The 21,175-nt window shown below is 39.3% G+C and overlaps 1 protein-coding gene across 5 annotated transcripts in view; it reads left to right on the top strand.

The window, feature by feature from the left end:
- The window catches only part of PHF2 (PHD finger protein 2), a 3,400,138-nt gene that overhangs the window by 1,854,590 nt on the left and 1,524,373 nt on the right, over window positions 1-21,175 (top strand). For 3 of the 5 annotated variants that reach the window (XM_044078127.1, XM_044078126.1, XM_044078124.1), the window contains exon 13: window positions 17,752-18,135. In XM_044078127.1, the coding sequence (XP_043934062.1) occupies window positions 17,752-18,135 (384 nt within the window). The remainder of the gene's footprint in view (window positions 1-17,751; window positions 18,136-21,175) is intronic. The other 2 variants (XM_044078128.1, XM_044078125.1) reach the window with 1 other exon arrangement.

Genomic DNA, 21,175 nt, shown 5'->3' with positions numbered 1-21,175 from the left:
TGATAGTAATCCCTCTCAGTCTAAGTCTGCATCTCCCCCCAGTAGCATCAGATGTTTTCAGGGAAATGGGTTCTGAAAATTATCCAACAGGGATACAGATGACAGTGGGAGTCCCTTCCCATTTCCAAAGAATTCTTCATCATATTGTAAACCAAACATTCATATCTGTTCATAGGACTAGTGCCCTCAAATTAGATAAGCATAGATCTAATGTTGTCATTTTCATTTATTCCTCAACAAGTGGTTCAGATCTGACCCTCGGATCTGACTCGGCCATCTTCTACAGATTCTAGGATCTAACTCTAGAGCTCTTTACTTACCCATAATGCCCCTGACCATTGCAATACCTCAGATCTCGTTCGCTGCTCTTCAGGTTCGGATGGGATTGCAATCTCTCGAGCTCTTAGGGTTTTATGAGTTTATTGATCAGCATATTTAGCTAATTTTTCTTCCATATTAATCTCTTTTCAGTCTTTGTTAATTTTTCTTCTGCTTTCTAGCATCTTCCTTACTTTTATACCAAGTTTATGTCTTGGTATCTTTTCTAACATAGTTGGTAGTTTCTTCCCTAACATCCCCTTGGCCCTGTAGTCCGAGGTTTTCTCTGAATCAGTGTCACCCAGATTGAGGTCTCCGTTTCTGAAGGAGACACACAAAAAGACTTCTAGGCCATCCTGCACATCCTCTTCCAGAAGGTCATCCCAAAGTCTGTCTGAGGTGGAGGTAGATAGGATGATGAGAAAGTTCCTCAGAACACAGTTCCAGATGGAGTTCTTATTGGCTTCATCGTCCATCAGTTACGTGAGCCATAAACCATCTTCTCAGTCTGTTGTTGCTTCTTCTCCAATCCATCCGTCTATTGTGAAGCTCTCAGATCTGAGATCCCTGAGAGTTAAGTTGTTGGATTGGAAGATTCCTAAGTCCACTCGGAGCCAAACATCTCACAGCAGACAATCCTGGGCCCTCGCTGACCCACTGCCACTCTGGCAGTGTCCCTGAGCCAATCATCTCCTACCCCCTCAAAGTTCGACGGTTCTCGGAGCCATAGAGTTGGAGTCAGACTCGAGGGGTTGACTTTGACTCCAAAGCTTTCAGAGCTGTCGCTTCCCCTCTGAGCTTCGATTCTGGACAGCTTAGCTTCGACTCCTCCTTCAGAGCAGAGGGTCAGCGAGGGCCCGGGATTGTCTGCTGTGAGAGGTTTGGCTCCGAGTAGATTGTCCTCATCGTCTGCTGATCCTTCTGCCTACAAAGTGGTGGAGAGAGGTTTCTCACACCCAAGAATAGTTTCAACTCTTCCTGTGTCAGAGCCATCTTTTGATTCCCCTTCAGATCTTGTGTCTAAGCCTGCTCGTCCTACCCCTCAGGGACAGCCAACCCATATGAGATTCCAGTCATTTCGAAGTCCCCACCTCACCTGATACCTTGCCAGAATACCCCACTGAGGAGGTCATGGTTATGCAAAAGGAGGCACTTAGATTTCCTGCAGGAATCCCTCACAGAAGACACTGATTTTGATGGAGAGAAAGGGTCCCCCAGATCTTCACCTGAGGATGTCTTGTTCGGAGACATCCTAGAGATCCTTCACCAAAAAGGTGATTGGTCTTCCCAAACCCTTTCCCAGGAGGAATTGGTGTTCTTGGAAGCCTTCAGGTCTGGACCATCTACATCTTGGCTTAGCCCCCTGCAGATGAGCTTATAGACCTTGACTCCCACAGGGCATGGAAGTAACCAGACTCTCTTGAATCAATCCCCTAATTTTGAGTGCCCCTACTGACAGACAGTACGGGACTAAAGGGATTTTTGTAGTTGCCATGGTTATTGCAGCAGACACCAAAAAGGAGCTTTCTGAACAAAGCTCCACTGTCCATCCCCGTAACAGAAAGTCTAGGATGTTGGACAGTTTTGAGAAGCGAGTGTATGCATCAGCAACATTTGTCCTGTGATCACTGAACTACTGGGCACATTTCAAAATAACTACAATGTTAGACATCGCCCATGGTGCAGAGGAGGTCCGTGGAACCAAGGATCTCATGATTTCTTCTCAGAGAGATTGTTCTAGCGCTTCTGAAAGGTTGCCCGACTGTACTTTTCTGGAGGTATTTGGGGGGGGGGCGCTTATCCTGGCACCAAAAAGCTGGGGTAACCATTACTCAAGGTTCTTTTTAATGTGGGAAAAGTCCGGATGGTCACAGTTCAGTCCATTCTACCTTTTCTACAGAAGTATGACTGGATATGCTCAATCAATGTTCAAGATGCGTACTATCACATCAGAATGACCAGTTGCTCTTGAAGGCATATAAATGTCTGGCTGGGAGCCAGTCATTATAATTTCAGAGCACTGTTCTTCGGTCCCACCACAGCCCCCAGGGTGTTCACCAAATGGATAGCAGCAATAGTAGTAGCTCATCTGAGACTGCTCGGATTCAGAATGTTTCTTTACTTAGGTTACTGGTTCCTCACCTCACCAAACAAACACAGTTGGCCAGCAAAAATAACAGATGAAATCAGCCCAATAAGTAGATGAAACGGTTTAATAATATAAATAAAAAGCAGACCGGTTTCGGCAAAAATATGCCTTCTTCAGTGTTGGAAAAAACAGACATGAATAGATACAACTAAACATGCAAATAAATACTTTTGGCTTACCAATGAGCACGCTGATAAGCCAATACTCATGAGTAATACATGAAAATCCAAAAAATGTGAATGTATGAAACCAAGCTTGACTATTGTAATGAAAAAAATAGAAATAGTTCATCCTTAAAATACCACAAAGACTGAATACAGAAAAAATACAAATAAAATAGAAATGTATACATTTTCTCATATATATTATTTTATATAAAAAACAAAATATATCCAAAACATGAAATATCAGTAGACACTGTGTTGTCGACGATACACCAGTGGGTGCTAGCCTACCCACTGAAATAAAGCATATATATTAAACATATATTTGTTATGATCTTGTCAACATGTATGTACATTATTTAGAAATGAAAAAATGTACCATACATAATGCTCATGAATAGTATATACATTGTTCCTCATAAAAGAGTGAGTGAGTCCAGGTGAAAAGAGTGCACCCAACCTTATAATCCAGTATTTCTCCTTGTGATCCAATATGCCATGCCACCCTAGTGTGTTGCTACGGTCACCAACTATTCTGTCAATGATCATAAACCTAAACTGGGCTTGTTGATGTTTGGAAACATGTCTATAAAGTGCATTAGTCTCCTTCTTATTTTTAATATCACTGTGATGTTCATTTATGCATGTTCTTAATGGCCTTGAAGTCTGGCCAACATAAAATGCCCCACAATGGCATGAGGCCAAATAGACCACCCAGTTGCTGCTACAATTTCCAAATATTTTACACTCATAGACTATACTAGTGTTACGACTGGAAAAGCGCTTTGTCTTGGTAATCAATTTGCAAGACCCGCAATGGCCACATGGAATAGTACCCAATAACTCATGTCCTGTTATAGTTAGCTGTTTATGAATAGCTCCTCCACTTCCAATATGTTTGTAATGTGAAAATAAGGAACCCAATGTTTTCCCTTTCCTGTATGAGAATTGGCATTGTTCTCCCAAAAAGCATCTGAGTTGTTCATTGGCCAAAAGAATGTCCCAATGTTTGTTTATGATGTTCCTAACAGCATAATAATTCCTGCCATATGTGGTAATGAGCCTAATAGTAGAAGTACCTGACTCTTCTGGTGGAATCCTGTAATCCAACAATGTTTTTCTATTCAGGTGAGATGATCGTGTCCATGCATTGTTAATGTCTTCAAGTTTATACCCTCTATTAACAAATCTGCGACAAAGATCAAGACTGGCAGCATCATAATCTGTTTGGTTGGAACTAAGGCGTTTCATACGCATAAATTGTGACACTGGGATGTTCCTGATGGTATGGCATGGGTGCATGCTTGTAGCATGAAGTAAAGTGTTATATTGGGGGTATTTGCGAAATACTCGGGTGGTCAAAGTATGGTCTGGGTTCCTAGATATAGTCACATCCAGAAAATTTATGATTTGTAAATCAGAAGTAATAGAAAATTCAATACCCCAAATGTTGTCATTTAAATATTTGACAAATTCCTGCAAATATCCAGCATTCGCACGCCATACCATCCAGCAATCATCCAGGTACCTACGCCAAATGTCCATTTCCACCAAATAAATGTTATGGGAATCATCATAGATCATACATTCCTCAAAAAATGCCATGAACAAATCGGCGTAAATGGGAGCAAACGAAGCCCCCATAGCTGTACCTTGAAGCTGCCAGTAACATCGACCTTGAAAATAGAAGACATTTTTACAGAGTACATGTTCTGTCATGCAAATAAGCAATGTGTTAAACCCTGGTGTATATAATCCAGCTCTATCTAGCCAATATTGGAGAGCTTGTAAACCAGCTCAGTGTGGTATGCTGGTATATAATGCTTTAACATCTAAAGAGCACATTAACCACCCTGGCTCCAATTGTGTATCCTCGATAATTTTGAGGAACTGTGTGGTAACCTGCAGCCTTGCCCGGACCAAACTCAAAAGTGGTTAAGGTAATACGTCAGAAAAGCTGACAGGGGTTCAGTTAGAGATTTGATACCCGAAACAATTGGTCTGCCCGGAGGATTGGTTAATGATTTGTGTATTTGGGGTAATAAATAAAGAATTTGTTTTCGAGGGTCCTTAACTGAAAGTTGAGAGACACAACTCTTGGTAATAATACCTTCCTCACGTGCTAGGTTCAAAAATGTATCAATTTCTTTTTTAAAATTCGGCGTAGGGTCAATAGGCATGTTCATATAACATGCCGTGTTGGATAATTGTGATAAACCCTCTTGCAGATAATCACTGATATTTTGAACCACCACAGCCCCACCTTTATCTGCGGATAGTATGACAATGTCCTTATTGTTACGTAACTGTTGAAGGGCTGTATTCTCTGACTGTGAGAGGTTATGTCCCATCATAGTATGTCCTAGATTCTGGAAATGTAGGTCCCTGAAAACAGACTGCATAAAGATGGACACATGCTTATTGATAGGTGGCTGAAAATTAGATTTGCCAAATCTAAATTCATTAGATCTTTGAGTTTTATCATCTGCAAAAAACAACTTCAGATTTAAATTTCGACAGAAACTGATAATATCTGTAACTATATGATACTCATCAGTAAAAAAGCCAGGTATAAAATTGAGCCCTTTATTCAAAAGAAACTGTTGATCACAAGACAAACTGACATTTGACAAATTCAGAACATTGTGGGTTGATTGCTGGGATTGACTTATGTTAAGTAGTTCTGGATTAATCCCTCCAGGGAATGTTCTAATGGATCTTTTCTTGTGCTTACGTCCCCCTCTGTGTTTTGGGCCATGTCTAAAGGGATGTTTTTATTAGTTTTCTTTCTATGTGGTGAGCCCCTATCCCCAGTACTGTCATAATCCGTGGGAGAGGAATCCTTTCCTGATGTACTGTTATTAGAACCTTCTCTGTTCTTAAGAATACATCTAGGCCTTTTTCTAGTGCAATTTGGGGTGAATCCCTGGTTGACTTCTGCAAATCTAACTGAGCGGTTAAGCTCAAAGGGGCATCCCCTCTGATAATCAGAAAAATCTCTGTGAAATTTTTTAATTTTTCTGTCTCGAATGTTTTTTTCATGAATTGTCAATTCTTTAGATAACCTCTGTATATTATCCTTAAATTTAGAAAGAGATTCAAATTTCTTACAATCTAAACATAACATTTTAACCTCTTGAATATTAGTGTCTACCATCCTTTCATAATACTGTAGAAGGAGATTCACAAATAACATGGACCCAGTTTGTAAGGCTTCCTTCCAATCATTACTTAATTTTTCATCTGATCTTCCTACCAAAGGTTGGAGCCGTATTCGTAAGCCCCTAGGAGCAATGTTCTTATTAGAATATGCCCTGAACAATTTCAAGTGCCATATGTTTGACCTAAGATTCTTAAGGCCTTTTGTAAGGGAATGGAAGCATAAGTCACAATCCGAAGATCTTTGTTGATCAGTGTTGTTAGGATTATTGCCTGGTGAGGTATTGATCCCAAAGACTCCAATATCCTCCCAATCGGCACATAAACCAGAGAGTATACTTTCAAGGTCCATGCTGTGAAAATATGCCAAAATCAACAAATGCACACTAATTACCAAGTGATGGTAATGATTGACAAGCCAAAAAAAAAACAAATATAAATATTCGATCTAATTAGTACAGAAGCCAGTCAGAGATACCCCAAACTGTAAACAGAAAGTCCGAGACTCTATAGACTCATCCAATACCAAATAGGTGTTAAATTAGTTGAGGCAGTATGGATATAAAAGGTATATATGCCACAACCAAAAGTAGAACTCATAAAGGGTGACCAATTATAAATTTCCTACAACAAGATAAAAATAAGGAACCCCCTATCTATTAGACTGAAAACCTACTCAAGCTCTGTGTAGTAATAATAATGTAAGACTGGACAACCAATGCCTTAATAAAAACTGTGTTGTATGATTCACACCAACTGTAATAGTATGTGACAGTATCAACACCAATGTCAATATCAAAAACTAGTATAACAGGAAATAATATTGCTGCACAGTATCCACGAGACCGAGATGAAACAATACTGGCTCGACAAATCTGCAATGTTATATAATACTCAAAATTCAAAAAATATTAAGTTCAATTGGACATAGACTGTGTTCATAATAGGGGCAATATAAATAGTGTATTAGTTCCTCTCCTTGTAATACATGGTTGTTATAGGAGAAACATCTACTAACAACCCAATACAATATGACCCACTCAAGTATAAGACAAAACAGCCCCAACAACTAAAGCTGAATGTCTAAATGTCTTAAAAACAGCTCTATATTACAAAAACTTTATTATTCCTTATATGTTTTGATAGTAAGCATAGACATTGCTGTCCACAAGAAGTCGAATATACTCAACCTATATTGTTCAATGACCCCTGCAAACTCAATGTATATAGTGGTTAACAAAGAATATATTCATGTCACCACAAACAATAATATATATTGGATGAAACTAAATCCCTATATCAAAGTGACTAGTTGCACTACCTATAACCAAAGGTTGGTATGCATCAATATATCCCAATAATGGACAATGTAATAAATTCTGAACAATATCTAATAATGTTGTCAGATAACAAAACTAAGCCTGTAAGGTCTGAGGCCAAGATCAACGAATATTCTGTTATAATGTTGTAAATATAAGATCCAAATATGAGACACCAAGAACTTCCCTAAACCAGAAAAATATACTGCAAATATGTACTAAATTAATAAATTCAGTAACAAATGCAATTATCCTGTATTATAACTTTGCCTGGTAAATCCGATTGTGATAAACACCAATCTCTTTGATAGATCCCTGCAATATTATGCAAAAAGCATTAATACAACCTGTACCAAGTTGTTATAGATGTTAATAAAAATTACAAGAAAAATCAACACAAAATGGAGTCCAAATTAGTGTCCTTATAGAATTAGTCCCAAAACCATGTGAAATCCTTTCCACGCTGATCCATGGCCAAAGTCACTCACATCCACCTTGTCAAACCTTTCTTGAAAGTGAAGTAATAGAAAGAACCACAATTTCGAACCATAAACAGGTGAAGAAAGGGCCAATGCATAAAAAGTACCTTGAATTCACCGTCGAGTTCACGCATATGTAAACCAGTCACACATAGATATCTCCAAACACATAGATGTTCCCCAAAATACCTGAAATGTTAAAGTCCACCAAATATTGGGCGTGCAATGTTGAAATGCTGTCCCAAACGCGATGTATGTATAAATCCACAAAACATAAATCCCCACCTGGTATAGAGTTACGCTAAGTAATAATGGTCGAGTAGTCCACCAATTCACAGGCCCAACCTATAGACAGTGCAACAACAGTCATAGCTTGAGTCTCAAGAATAAATTTACAAATGCACGAAACAAATCCAAAAAATTTGTCTGTTACTTCCAAAGACACGATCATACATCCAACCAAGTAAAAGTTAGATGAATAAGTGATCCTTAGTACAATCAGGAGAGGATTCCTCTACGAACACAAAATGGCGAATAATCTGCTGGTCCTACAGCACAGCCCAAATATCAAGGAAGAAACCAAATGCTATGCCCGTAGGTGATGCGCGGCCAGACCAAATACCAAACAAACACAGTTGGCCAGCAAAAATAACAGATGAAATCAGCCCAATAAGTAGATGAAACGGTTTAATAATATAAATAAAAAACAGACCGGTTTCGGCAAAAATATGCCTTCTTCAGTGTTGGAAAAAACAACATGAATAGATACAACTAAACATGCAAATAAATACTTTTGGCTTACCAATGAGCACGCTGATAAGCCAATACTCATGAATAATACATGAAAATCCAAAAAATGTGAATCTATGAAACCAAGCTTGTCTATTGTAATGAAAAAATAGAAATAGTTCATCCTTAAAATACCACAAAGACTGAATACAGAAAAAATAAAAAATAAAATAGAAATGTATACATTTGCTCATATATATTATTTTATATGAAAAACAAAATATATCCAAAACATGAAATATCAGTAGACACTGTGTTGTCGACGATGCACCAGTGGGTGCTAGCTTAGGTACTTTTTACGCATTGGCCCTTTCTTCACCTGTTTACGGTTCGAAATTGTGGTCGTTTCTATTATTTCACTTTCAAGAAAGGTTTGACAAGGTGGATGTGAGTGACTTTGGCCATCGTCTATTATTTCACTTTCAAGAAAGGTTTGACAAGGTGGATGTGAGTGACTTTGGCCATGGATCAGCGTGGAAAGGCTTTCACATGGTTTTGGGACTAATTCTATGAGGACACTAATTTGGACTCCATTTTGTGTTGATTTTTCTTGTAATTTTTATTAACATCTATAACAACTTGGTACAGGTTGTATTAATGCTTTTTGCATAATATTGCAGGGATCTATCAAACAGATTGGTGCTTATCACAATCGGATTTACCAGGCAAAGTTATAATACAGGATAATTGCATTTGTTACTGAATTTATTAATTTAGTACATATTTGCAGTATATTTTTCTGGTTTAGGGGAGTTCTTGGTGTCTCATATTTGGATCTTATATTTACAACATTATAACAGAATATTCGTTGATCTTGGCCTCAGACCTTACAGGCTTAGTTTTGTTATCTGACAACATTATTAGATATTGTTCAGAATTTATTACATTGTCCATTATTGGGATATATTGATGCATACCAACCTTTGGTTATAGGTAGTGCAACTAGTCACTTTGATATAGGGATTTAGTTTCATCCAATATATATTATTGTTTGTGGTGACATGAGTATATTCTTTGTTAACCACTATATACATTGAGTTTGCAGGGGTCATTGAACAATATAGGTTGAGTATATTCGACTTCTTGTGGACAGCAATGTCTATGCTTACTATCAAAACATATAAGGAGTAATAAAGTTTTTGGAATACAGAGCTGTTTTTAAGACATTTAGACATTCAGCTTTAGTTGTTGGGGCTGTTTTGTCTTATACTTGAGTGGGTCATATTGTATTGGGTTGTTAGTAGATGTTTCTCCTATAACAACCATGTATTACAAGGAGAGGAACTAATACACTATTTATACTGCCCCTATTATGAACACAGTCTATGTCCAATTGAACTTAATATTTTTTGAATTTTGAGTATTGTCGAGCCAGTATTGTTTCATCTCGGTCTCGTGGATACTGTGCAGCAAGATTATTTCCTGTTATACTAGTTTTTGATATTGACATTGGTGTTGATGCTGTCATATACTATTACAGTTAGTGTGAATCATACAACACAGTTTTTGTTAAGGCATCGGTTGTCCAGTCTTACATTATTATTACTATACAGGGCTTGAGTAGGTTTTCAGTCTAATAGATAGGGGGTTCCTTATTTTCATCTTGTTGTAGGAAATTTATAATTGGTCACCCTTTATGAGTTCTACTTTTGGTTGTGGCATATATACCTTTCATATCCATACTGCCTCAACTAATTTAACACCTATTTGGTATTGGATGAGTCTATAGAGTCTCGGACTTTCTGTTTACAGTTTGGGGTATCTCTGACTGGCTTCTGTACTAATTAGATTAGGGCCTCTGGAATTACTATTTAACTGTAGCCTCCAAACAGGCTTCGTGCTTCATGAATGGAGAAAGGCAACAGTCATACCTCTGCACAAAGGTGGGCCATCTACAGACCCATAAGTCTCAGTAGTCTTGTATGTAAAGCTATGTTAAGAATTGTCGTGGAGGTGATCAGTAGAGGTACGGTAAACCTCCAGACCGTGGACCCAACCCAGTTTGGTTTCATCAAGGGCAGGTCATGCCTACTCAACCCGGTGGTCTTCTTTAAGAAGGTCACCAAAGCAATGGAGGAGGTAAAAATCCTTCACACTGCCTACCTTGACCTGGCCAAGGCATTTGATACAATACCCCATTTGGGCATTGTTGACAAATTCAAGAGGTTAAGTACAAACCAGTATGTCACCTGGTGGATAGCCAGCTGGCTCACAGACAGGACCCAGCAAGTTAGAATTGAGGAGTCCACCTGTACAAAGAGGCCAGTCACAAGTGGAGTCCCTCAGGGATCAATCTTTGGACCACTCTTTTTTGGCATTTACTTCTTAGAAGTCAAGGTCAATGTCAGTGGTCTCTGGCTGACTAAATTTGCAGATAACTGCAAATTAGGAGCAGTCATAGAATACCCTACCAACACAAATGTTCTCCAGGAGGGGCTGACACAGACAAACAACTGGTGTCAGAGCCATGGACTAAAACTAAATGCCAGGAAATGCATAATAGTATCCTTTGGGAAGTCATCCATCCCTGGTAACTATTATATTGGCAAAACACCCCTTAGAGTTGACCCAGTAGTCAGGGACTTAGGAACACAAATAGATAGTAATCTAGCTTTTGACCATCATGTGTCTACAGTGTTGAGGAAATCATTCTATGTTGCGCAACTTATAAACAAAAGTATGGCATCTAAGTCCAAGGAAGTCATTGTTTCACTGTATTCGGCATTCATCAGACCTATCATTGAGTACAGTACCCCCATTGGTATGTACCTAACCAGGCATATCCAACAGTTGGATCGTATACAGAGGTTCCTCACTAAAAGAATATAGGGAGTAAGTAAAATGTCCTATGCAGACCGCCTCAAGACCCTATCCCTGTATTCTGTCTCCTACAGGCTTTTGAGCAGTGATCTATGCCTGACATACAAGGCATTGTCAGACCCCACTCTGATGGACCACCTGCATATCCACAAAACAAACAGCACAAGAATTACCCATTTTAAAGACTTAAACCTTGCCTGTGATGTAAGTAGGATGTGCTGGAGAGATAGGTATGCATCTCAGAGACTACCCCGTATATGGAACAGGTTCCCCATCCATGTGAAGCAGAATTTCTCCCAAACCCAATTCAGGTAAACTTGGACAGCTGGATGGGAACTGAAAATTCATCCCTGATTTGGCACCAGTCTCTAATGGACCCAGGTAACTTGTAAATGGTTCATCTCCCAGGCCCATGCTTACACTTATCAAGGGTATCAGAACTTGTCAAACATCTAGGATGCATGGCTAGGCTTAAAAAGGCCCTTGTGGTCATTAGCCTGGTAAACATCTATGAAACTGTAAGTACTTTTAGACTCCATTTCAGAGATTGCAGCATTACCTCAATGTAGGGTTCAGTTGATCTGAGAACAGGTCACGCAGATCTTAGGCATGTCTCGTTCCCCAGTTTACTTGATTCTTCGAGTCCTTGGATCATCTTGTTTCTCTGGCAAGGTATCACATGCGGGTGTTACAGTGGACCTTAGTGGTTCAATGTTTGGCTCTGTCTCAACCCATGTCCATGCCCATAAAGTTGATGCCTGTGCAGACGACACCTTCTTTGGTGGCTTCAGTCTCAAGGATTTTATTCTAGGCAGTCCCTTTTCACTCCCTCCACCCAAGGCCATGATGATCTCAGATGCCTCCCTTTTAGGATTGGGGGGGGGGGGCATTTCCAGGGGAAGACTGTCCAAGGCACGTGGTTCCTCATAGAGACCAAGTTGCACATAAACATCCTAGAGATGAGAGCAGTTTATCATTGCAAGCCTTTCAGGACTGCCTCCCTCGGGGATGATTGCAATTCAGACAGACAACACAGCTGTGGTCTGCTATGTCAACAAACGGAGGAACACTATCTTACCTATTGTGCAAAGGGGCCATGAGACTGTGAGAGTGGGTGATGTCCTTCGGGCGCTTCCTTCTTGCAATGCATATACCTGGCGACTCCAACTTGTTGGTCGACAAACTCAATAGATCCATCTTGAGTCCTTACAAGTGGTTCCCTCAATCCCACAGTGGTGAAGCAGATTTTCAACCATTAGGGTCAACCTTGGTGTGACCTCTTTGCCTTCCCAGCCGACCACAAATGGAGCAGGTACTGTGCCCTGATCCCTCCCCTCTGGGGGGAGGGTAACCGAGGGATGCTGTAATCCGCAATTGGCCTCTGGGTCTCCTGTACACCTATCCTCCTGTTCCTGTAGTTACCAAGGTTCTGCAGGAAGTGCAACGCCTGAGGACATCCCTTATCCTCATTACCCCTTTGTGGCCCCATCAACCATGGTTACCCTTCATCCGGTCTCACCTGAAGTATCCACCCTGGCTACTGTATCCTCGACAGGATCTGATCTCCCATCCTTCGGGGCTTCCCCTACCAAATTTTCGTACCCTTCATCTAACCGCATGGATTCTTCAATTCCACTGATTTTAAAACAGTCCAGGTTAGCATCACCTATCAAGCATATTATTCTAGCCTCCCAGAAACCTTCCACCAGAAAGTTTTACTGTAGCAACTGGAAAAGGTTTTCCATCTGGGCCAAGAGCAGGAATCAGGATCCCTTTTCTGCTTCTGTTTCTGATATCCTGTTGTTTTTGTCCTCCTTTTTCCAAGCGGGAGCTAGTTTCTCTACGATCAAGCTTCATTTGGTGGCGATCTCTAATTTTCACAAGAACAGTGAGCCTACTTTTTTGTCTAGGCTTTGCAAAGCATTCATGAAGGGGGGCCTTCCTGCTTAGACCACTGATTAAAGATCCCTTGCCTCCTTGGGACCTTACTTTAATTTTGCAGTTTCTGACTAGGAGTCACTTTGAGCATGCTAGTTCCAGCAATCTCAAATTCATGTCTTGGAAAACTGCCTTCCTTGCTGCTATAACTTCTGCTAGGAGGATTTCTGAACTACAAGCTCATTCCATTGCCCTTCCTTACATGATTTTTCACAAGGACAGTTTCTCTCAGGATGAATCTGTCTTTCTTGTCCAGGGTTGCTTCTGAATCTAATCTAAACCAATGTATGCAGCTGCCAGTATTCTTTTCTAATTATTCTGACAAAGGGGAATACATTCTGCATATTTTGAATGTACACAGAGAATTACGGTTCTACCTACATAGGACCAAAGAATTTTGTAAGTCAGAACAGCTCTTTGTGGCTTTTTTTTTCTAACAGATGTGGTCTCCCGGTTTCTATGGTCACTATTTCTAAATGGATTTCTAGCTGCAGCTCCACAGTTTACAACAATAGGCATCTTGAGGTTCCAGGAAGAATCAGGGCTCATTTTACAAGGTCTGTGGCTACTTCTTCAGCCTTTTGGCAAAACTTTATATTGATGACATTTGAGCTGCTGCCAGTTGGTCTAATCCTCACACCTTTATATCTCATTCCAAGTTGGATTTGATTACTAGGAGCAGGAATTCCATTGGCTCCACAGTGCTCCGGCATGTCCTTCCTTGAGGCCTCCCAGGATAAGTGGTAGCTGGGGACTCTGACCTTATGGTGATGAATAATGACATTGATAACATTAGATAAAGAGTTATGTACTTAACATAACTTGGCATCTGTGTTATCCTTTGTCATTATTCATTACATTTCACTCCTGCCATCCCCTACCTTGTTAGATCTTGGAGGAAGTTGTTTTCTTTGGGTCCCAGACTCTTTCCTTCCAGTTTTGCAGGAGTAGCCTTTTAGGAATATGACAGCAAACTCAATTTGGGGGCTACAGGGCAGCATGGCATTATGGGAGAGGGAGGTGCTAGAGCCTTGGATCCATCTGTTGTATGTTGCTGTCTCAGAGCCTATATCGAATCCTAGACCCATGATGATGAATAATGACATAGGATAACACAGATGCCAAGTTATGGTAAGTACATAACTCTTTTTCTAGCATTTGTAAAGGTCCCAGATAAATTCCCAATCCTACAGTAGATCTTGCAGTGACATACATTTTATTGTCAAACCTAAAATAATTATGAGTCAAACAAAACTCCAATAAATTGGAAACAAAAGCAGTTTGGGGATCCTCACACATTATATTACATACAGCTTCCAAACCCCATCTCACTTTGATGTTTGAACTAACATAAATAGTTACCCAGTAAAAGTCATCTTGCCATCCTACTGCACTTAATAACTCACAAAGTTCTGGTGTGTTCTTAATGTGTGCTAGGACATTACACAAAAATACCTTTAATAAGGAATCTGAAAAAAAATCCCTATGTTCTGAAGTATTGTTAAAAGTAAAAAAAGTTATTTAGGAAATTACATTTGAGAGTATTTTTTGATAAGAAAAAAGGTACTGGAACAAGCAGATTGCTTTAATTTGCTGTTGAAAATGATTCTTCTTTAGACCTGTCAGTGTATGAAACTGATTTTTTTTAAATGATGATGTTTTGAATGAAGTAAGCAATGATGGTTCATATGTTCATAGGTTCGTACTAGGCTATTTGCCCTAGGGCATTTATAAGCCTAGCCAGAGTGTGTGTGGCTTTCACCACCCCTTAGGATGAGAATACCACACCCTTTTAGGGTTTAGTTTACTGTGCCTCTGTCTAGTAGTGACACAGAGATGACCCCCGGGGTAAACCTACGATCTCCCATCCACTCGTCAAGATTTCTCTTGAATAGAATATAGGTTTATAGGAGATGACATATCTTTCTGCACTGGTATTGGCAGGCTTACAGTTCCAAATTTTCCCCATGTTAGTAGGTTTGCTCCTCTTAAAGTTTCATCTGCATTGTGTATGTTTGAAAATGCATTATGTAAGAAAGTTGAGTTTGAATATTTTAAGTTTTTAAAACTGAGGAAATATTACAACTTAACCAGAAACTAGTGGGAATGTTTAAAACATTAGAGAACGTTGACAAATGGTTGTGTTCAAGCAAGCTGATAAAGGGAAACTAGGTGGTTATATCCAAGGTTAAGTATAATCAGGTGGTTAACAGGTTATTATCAGTAGGTGATAATTATATTGAGTCAGCCAATAACCCTGTTTCACAATACAATGCTGAGTTGTTGGAAGTTTTAGAGAGGGTTGAGTGTATGGGCTTCCTGACGGCAGAGGATGTGAAAACGTTGCATACTCCCAAACCAAGTGACTCAATATTTTATGCCATTCCTAAAATTCATAAAGATTTATTGGATCCACCGGGAAGACCTATCGTTTCTGGGGTTAATTCTTACTTATAGAATTTGGAGATTTTTATAGATTCCTTATTAAAGGTATTTTTGTGTAAAGTCCTGGCACATATTAAGAACCCACAAGAACTTTGTGAGTTAGTAAGTGCAGTAGGATGGCAAGTTGATTTTTATTGGTTAAATATTGATGCTAGTTTATTATAAATGAAGATCAAATGATGGGGGTTGGAGGCTGTATGTAATACAGTGGGTGAGGATCTCAGAACTTCTTTTGTTTCCAATTTATTGGAGTTTTGTTTGTCGCATAATATTTTAGGTTTGACAATAAAATTTATGTCACTGCAAGATCTGCTGTAGGATCAGAAGTACATATGGGACCTTTATAAATGATAGAACATTTATTTCTAGGGGTAGGTTCTATTGTAATTGTTGAGGTGTAGTTTATATCATAGGGTGCGGCTGTAGTAACATTAAGTGATGTGTGGGGCAAACCAAAAGGTTGGTAAAGGTGTGGTTTCTTGAGCACTTGGGGGGCACATTTGGAACAACAATATGAGGAGTCCTGTGGCTGAGCATTTTCACACTGTACGTGCTGGCTCAGAGTAAGAGTTTATTTTTTAATGTTTTGGCGTAACTGGCAATATTAAAGGATGGAGATTTTAGTAAAAAGTTAAATGAGTTGGAAAGTAAAATGATTTTGAATTATAAAACGTTTACCCTAGGGATCTCGGTTTGGAAGTTAAATTGAATCAAATTTAATTACATTTAATTAAATTTAGGTATTATGGGCTTAAGTTGTCCTTGTGCATTTATATGTTCTTTTCATGTATTAGCATGTGTATATGCATTTTTTATATATATGTGTATAAATTGCTCAAGAAAAATGTGTTTCATATTTGGTGTGTAAAAATGTTTTGTTTTTAATGCTTTTTTCACTTATGGCACTGTGCACTTTAAGGAGTTTAATTGGTGTTAATGATGGATCGGTTAATGGGGGTATGTTTTGTATAAATTGAATGAAATTTTAATAAGTTGTATCCATTGAAGGTGAATGGCCAAAGTACCATATTGTTGATTGTTTATTGTTCGAATAAACTGTGAATCTTGGCTATTTGGTGTGTTGGTACACCCCAATTGACCAAGATTCATTTGCACCCTGAACAGTAGAGGGCAACAGGGGTGGGATGCAAATGAGTCTATGTCTGTGTTGAATGTGTGTGTGTGTGTGTGTGTGTGTGTGTGTGTGTGTGTGTGTGTGTGTGTGTGTGTGTGTTAGGGAATGTGCTACTGGTTCTGTGCCCTTATGAAGAAACCGATACATGTTCTGATGGGAGATGGAAGGGTCTGCTGAGTCTTATGTCATCCCCGGAGGTAGAGAATAGCTGTGACATCAGTCATTTACTTGCCCAGCCCTTGAGTGTGAGCAACTGTATACACAAGACATACTACTTCAAGAGATAATCCTCTGATGGATGCATGGATAATGGCTGCATCTGGATATTGTAGTGACAGTTCAGATAGCTGACAGGTGACAGACGGCGTAAGTGAAAGACCGAAGTGTCTATTCCAGACATTTGTGATGAGCCACTTATTTGTTGGTTCATATCTTTAGCCACCATTATTTCTTGGACTGTGACTTAAGGAGCTGTCCTGTTTTGATGCTACACACAGGTTTCTGAGCCTTTATCTTTTACCTTCTATATCCTGGAAATTTTTAACATTGATTGGGATTCTTCACACCAAGAATGACTGGCTGTTGATATGGGAGGGAGTAATTTCTTTTTGACTCCTAACTGGCTTCTTATCATCTTCCTGTACTTAGCCTTTCATCCAGTGGCTGCTGTTTAGAAATCTGTGAAGGCTGGGCAAGCACATAGTTATGTAATCTTGTAAAGTTTGGTTTATTGTACATCTTCCTGTATTTACATAATTTGCACTCTCATTGGTTGGAGGTGATACAGGTAAGCTCAGGTACTGGGCAAAGTCTGCTAATGTGACACTTGATATCATTGCATTTGCTGGAAGAATGCCCTTTAGTGTGGGGGTTTCAGAAAAATAGCAGTTCTGAAGTTAATAGGAAAGGATTTCCTAATCATAGACCAGCTGAGGAGGACCCCCCTCCAAGATCATCTAACATTGCCGGTATATTTTATAAATTGTCTCTGAAATATAAGTTGAGAGTATAACATTTTTTTTTATTTTTTTCTCAGCAGAATACATCTAAAGTCAACACAGTTGACGTGAGTGCCACTGTAACTCCTGAGGAAGTTCATCCAGTGGAATCTGACATTCCCCCATCACCAGTACCTGTTATTACACCACCTACAGATAAACTTTGTAAAAAAAAGGCTTCTAAAAAAGTTAAGCTACCTAAGCTGCCTAAACCCCCTAAAGTCAAGGAAGGAGGAAAGAAAAAGGGAAAGAAAGGAAAAGACAGAGATAGAGAAAAAGAAAAGGAAAAGGAGGAGCAGGAAAAAGAAAAGGAGAAAGATTCAGAAAAGGAAAGCACACCGCCTACTACTCCTAACCTTGATGTACTTGAAGCACACACAAAGGAAGCACTGATAAAAATGGAATCATCAAAGAAAGCAAAGGTATGGTTGGATGATATTTCTTTGAACAGCAATGCATAGAAGTACTTTAAAATTTCCTGTTCAGGAAAGATTCCATAAATAAGATCTTTGATGGGGAGAACAACTTTGCAGTATGCTTTGCATCACTGTAATTTGTCATAGAAGATTTTAAGGCATGTTATGTGTCAAGTAAGTAAAATAGTCATACAAAAATACTGTTCATTTAAAAAAGTACAGCTGAAAGGCTCAACTTTTTGAAGTCTGATAAAAAGTCTAACCAAATAACAAACCAGATGGTTAGGAAGTAGATGCTCTGTGAATGAATCAGTCTTTATTGAACAAGTTTGCCAGGTTGAAAGACGGCAGATTTGCCCACTACTACTCACCTGCACTTGATTCATATTTTTTTTTAAATTTGTGTACTGTGCCTGGTTGGATAGCTGGAAAATTTGAGGCAGTATGGAATGTCACTGGTTATCTAGTTTTTGCTTTATCTTCACATATTGAAATGTTAAACCATAATCCAATTTAGAACTGTAGTGGGAGTGAGAGTGACTGGGCATTGTAGCTTACATTAAAAATTATTTGTGCTCATTTGATAGTAATTTAAAAGAATGACAGATCAGTCTTACAAAACTATAGCCTCTCATAGACTCAATTGCCAGGCTTACAACATGTATTTCCGTCAAGAAGCTCGATTGTCATAACATCCTAACACCATGTTGATAATTTCTACATTACTAATACACACTAACCATAATCCTGCTCCTATCCCCAGTCCTACACATTACTTTAGAAAAATTCTTCCTGTACCACTGTAACACTACCACTATGCAAGACATCTGTGATGCATACCACATGCATAAACACATACACACAACACTAAATCTTACTCCATCATCATCATCATCAACCCCCTTTTTCCAGTTTTCTACATAGGCCTTATCAACTGTCGTCATCTGTCTCTATTCTGTGCGCTCTCCTACATTCTTCGCCACTCATGCCTGATTTTTGCAGGTTGTCTCTCACACAGTCCATCCACCTGTTTGCTGGATGCCCTTGATTCTTGTTGCCTTCTTCCTCGCTGTCCCAAATCTTCTTCACCAGATTATCTTCTGCTTTCCTGCACTCGTGTTCATTTCTTCCTCTTTCCCATAGTGTGCATCCTACCAGATCTATAGAACATTGTCAAACTCTTAATTTATCGAATGCCTAATCGTCGACTCCTAATTGTCAAACTAGCCATTCAGCGAACGACCTAATCATTGAAGTGGAATTCATTGAAAGATTTTATCTGGCCATCCTGAAAAACAAACATTGTGTGATTGACATCCCAACTGGCCGGGATTTACCCATTACCTCACTGTAGTGCAATCTCGGAGTTGGTATGTTTAATTTGTATGGGTGTGGGGGTAAAACTTAAAAAAAAAAGTTTACCTTTCGCAGTGTTTGGCCAGGCAAAATCTTTCAGTGAATTCCACTTCGATGATTAGGTCATTCACTGAATAGGTAGTTCGGCAGTCATGGTTTGATGATTAGGTATTCAATAAATTAAGTTATATGATGTGATATAGACCCCATCCTACCACCTGTCTCAGGCACTTCATCTCCATCACCTCTAACTTCCTCAAGTACTCTGCCTTTACTGCCCATATTTCTAGTATGGGTTACACCAGTGTTTTGTACACCTTGCTTTTTAACTTCTTTGATATTCTTCTGTCATACACTACACTGAACAGTTGGCTGCAGCTCCTCTGATTCTAACATTGACCTCCTCATTCAGACTTCCCTTCTCCTGAAGCACCCCTCCCAGAAGCTGTTAATCTGTTTCACTATTTTTCCTTATATCGCATTTAATAGCTTCTTCTGATTTCCCGTTTGCTGCCATTGCAACTGTCTTGTATGTACTCAATTTCATCCCATGTGCCTTCCGTTTTGCATTCCATTTCCCTATCCTTTGCTGAAGTTCTTGCTCAGAGTCTGCCTGTAATGCCACATCGTCTGCATACAGCATCTTTGTTGATCTGTCCCTGCCGACCTGTTTGCTAATGTAGTCCATCACTATTATGAACTGCAGTGGGCTCAGATCTGAACCCTGATGAACCCATTGTCACTGAGAATCCCTCTGTGAGACAAAACACTTTGCATTTAAGTCACTGGGTCCTTGTACATTTATTTATTTATTTATTTATTTTACATTTGTTAGCTGGGAAAGTCCATTGGACACATGTACATTTTCAGTGGAGGCCCGAGGAGAAAAGCTCCACATTTAAGAAACAAACAGACAATATGAATGAATGTGGTAGGCAAAAAGCAGTATAGATATGGCAATCAAGTACAATGTTCAAAAACAATTATGGACATTTACATAAAAGGACATAAGTTAGGTAGATATGACAGCAAGAACATTGTGAACACAGTTACAACATGATTATAACAAGTAATCAATCAATAGGCAAGATACTTATGAGTTTACTTAGGCAGTTGGCATGGTTTGCCATGAAAAGAGCTATTTACCATCATGAAACAAATTGGAGGACAGTGAGAAGGAAAACTAAAAGCTAGTCTGGACCATTACAGCAGCAGAGTCAGGCTGACTTGAGGTGAGTTATCAGTGAGTTTTTAAATTGTGGTAAGGATGTGATGGAAGATATGTGTGTAGGTAGTGAGTTCCATATTTTGGATATGAAATTGGAGAAGAGTGTACATAGCTTGGACTAATTCTACCAATGTTTCTGGGACTTTGAGCCACCGCAGGACTCCCCAAATCAACTTTTTTGTGACCTTGTCATATGCTTTGTCCAAGTCTAGGAAAGCCGTATTGGACTCTTTCCTCATTTCTAACTTCTTCTCAATTATCTGTCTCTCTGCAAACATTGTGTCAGTTGTGCTGAATCCTGATCTGAATCTGAGCTGCTCACTCCCCATCTTACTTTCCACTACTCTGCATATTTGTTACACCTCTGTACTGCCCACAGTTGTGAATGTCCCCTTTGTTCTTGGACAGTGACACAAGTATGCTTATTTTACAGTCACCTGGGATAGGTCTTTCTCTGCATAC

Source organism: Protopterus annectens, chromosome 7.part0 (genome assembly GCF_019279795.1).
Source record: "Protopterus annectens isolate FY-2018-M chromosome 7.part0, PAN1.0, whole genome shotgun sequence".
Taxonomy (NCBI): domain Eukaryota; kingdom Metazoa; phylum Chordata; order Ceratodontiformes; family Protopteridae; genus Protopterus; species Protopterus annectens.
The sequence above is the reverse complement of the archived record's forward strand: the minus strand, read 5'-3'. Positions and strand labels throughout refer to the sequence as shown.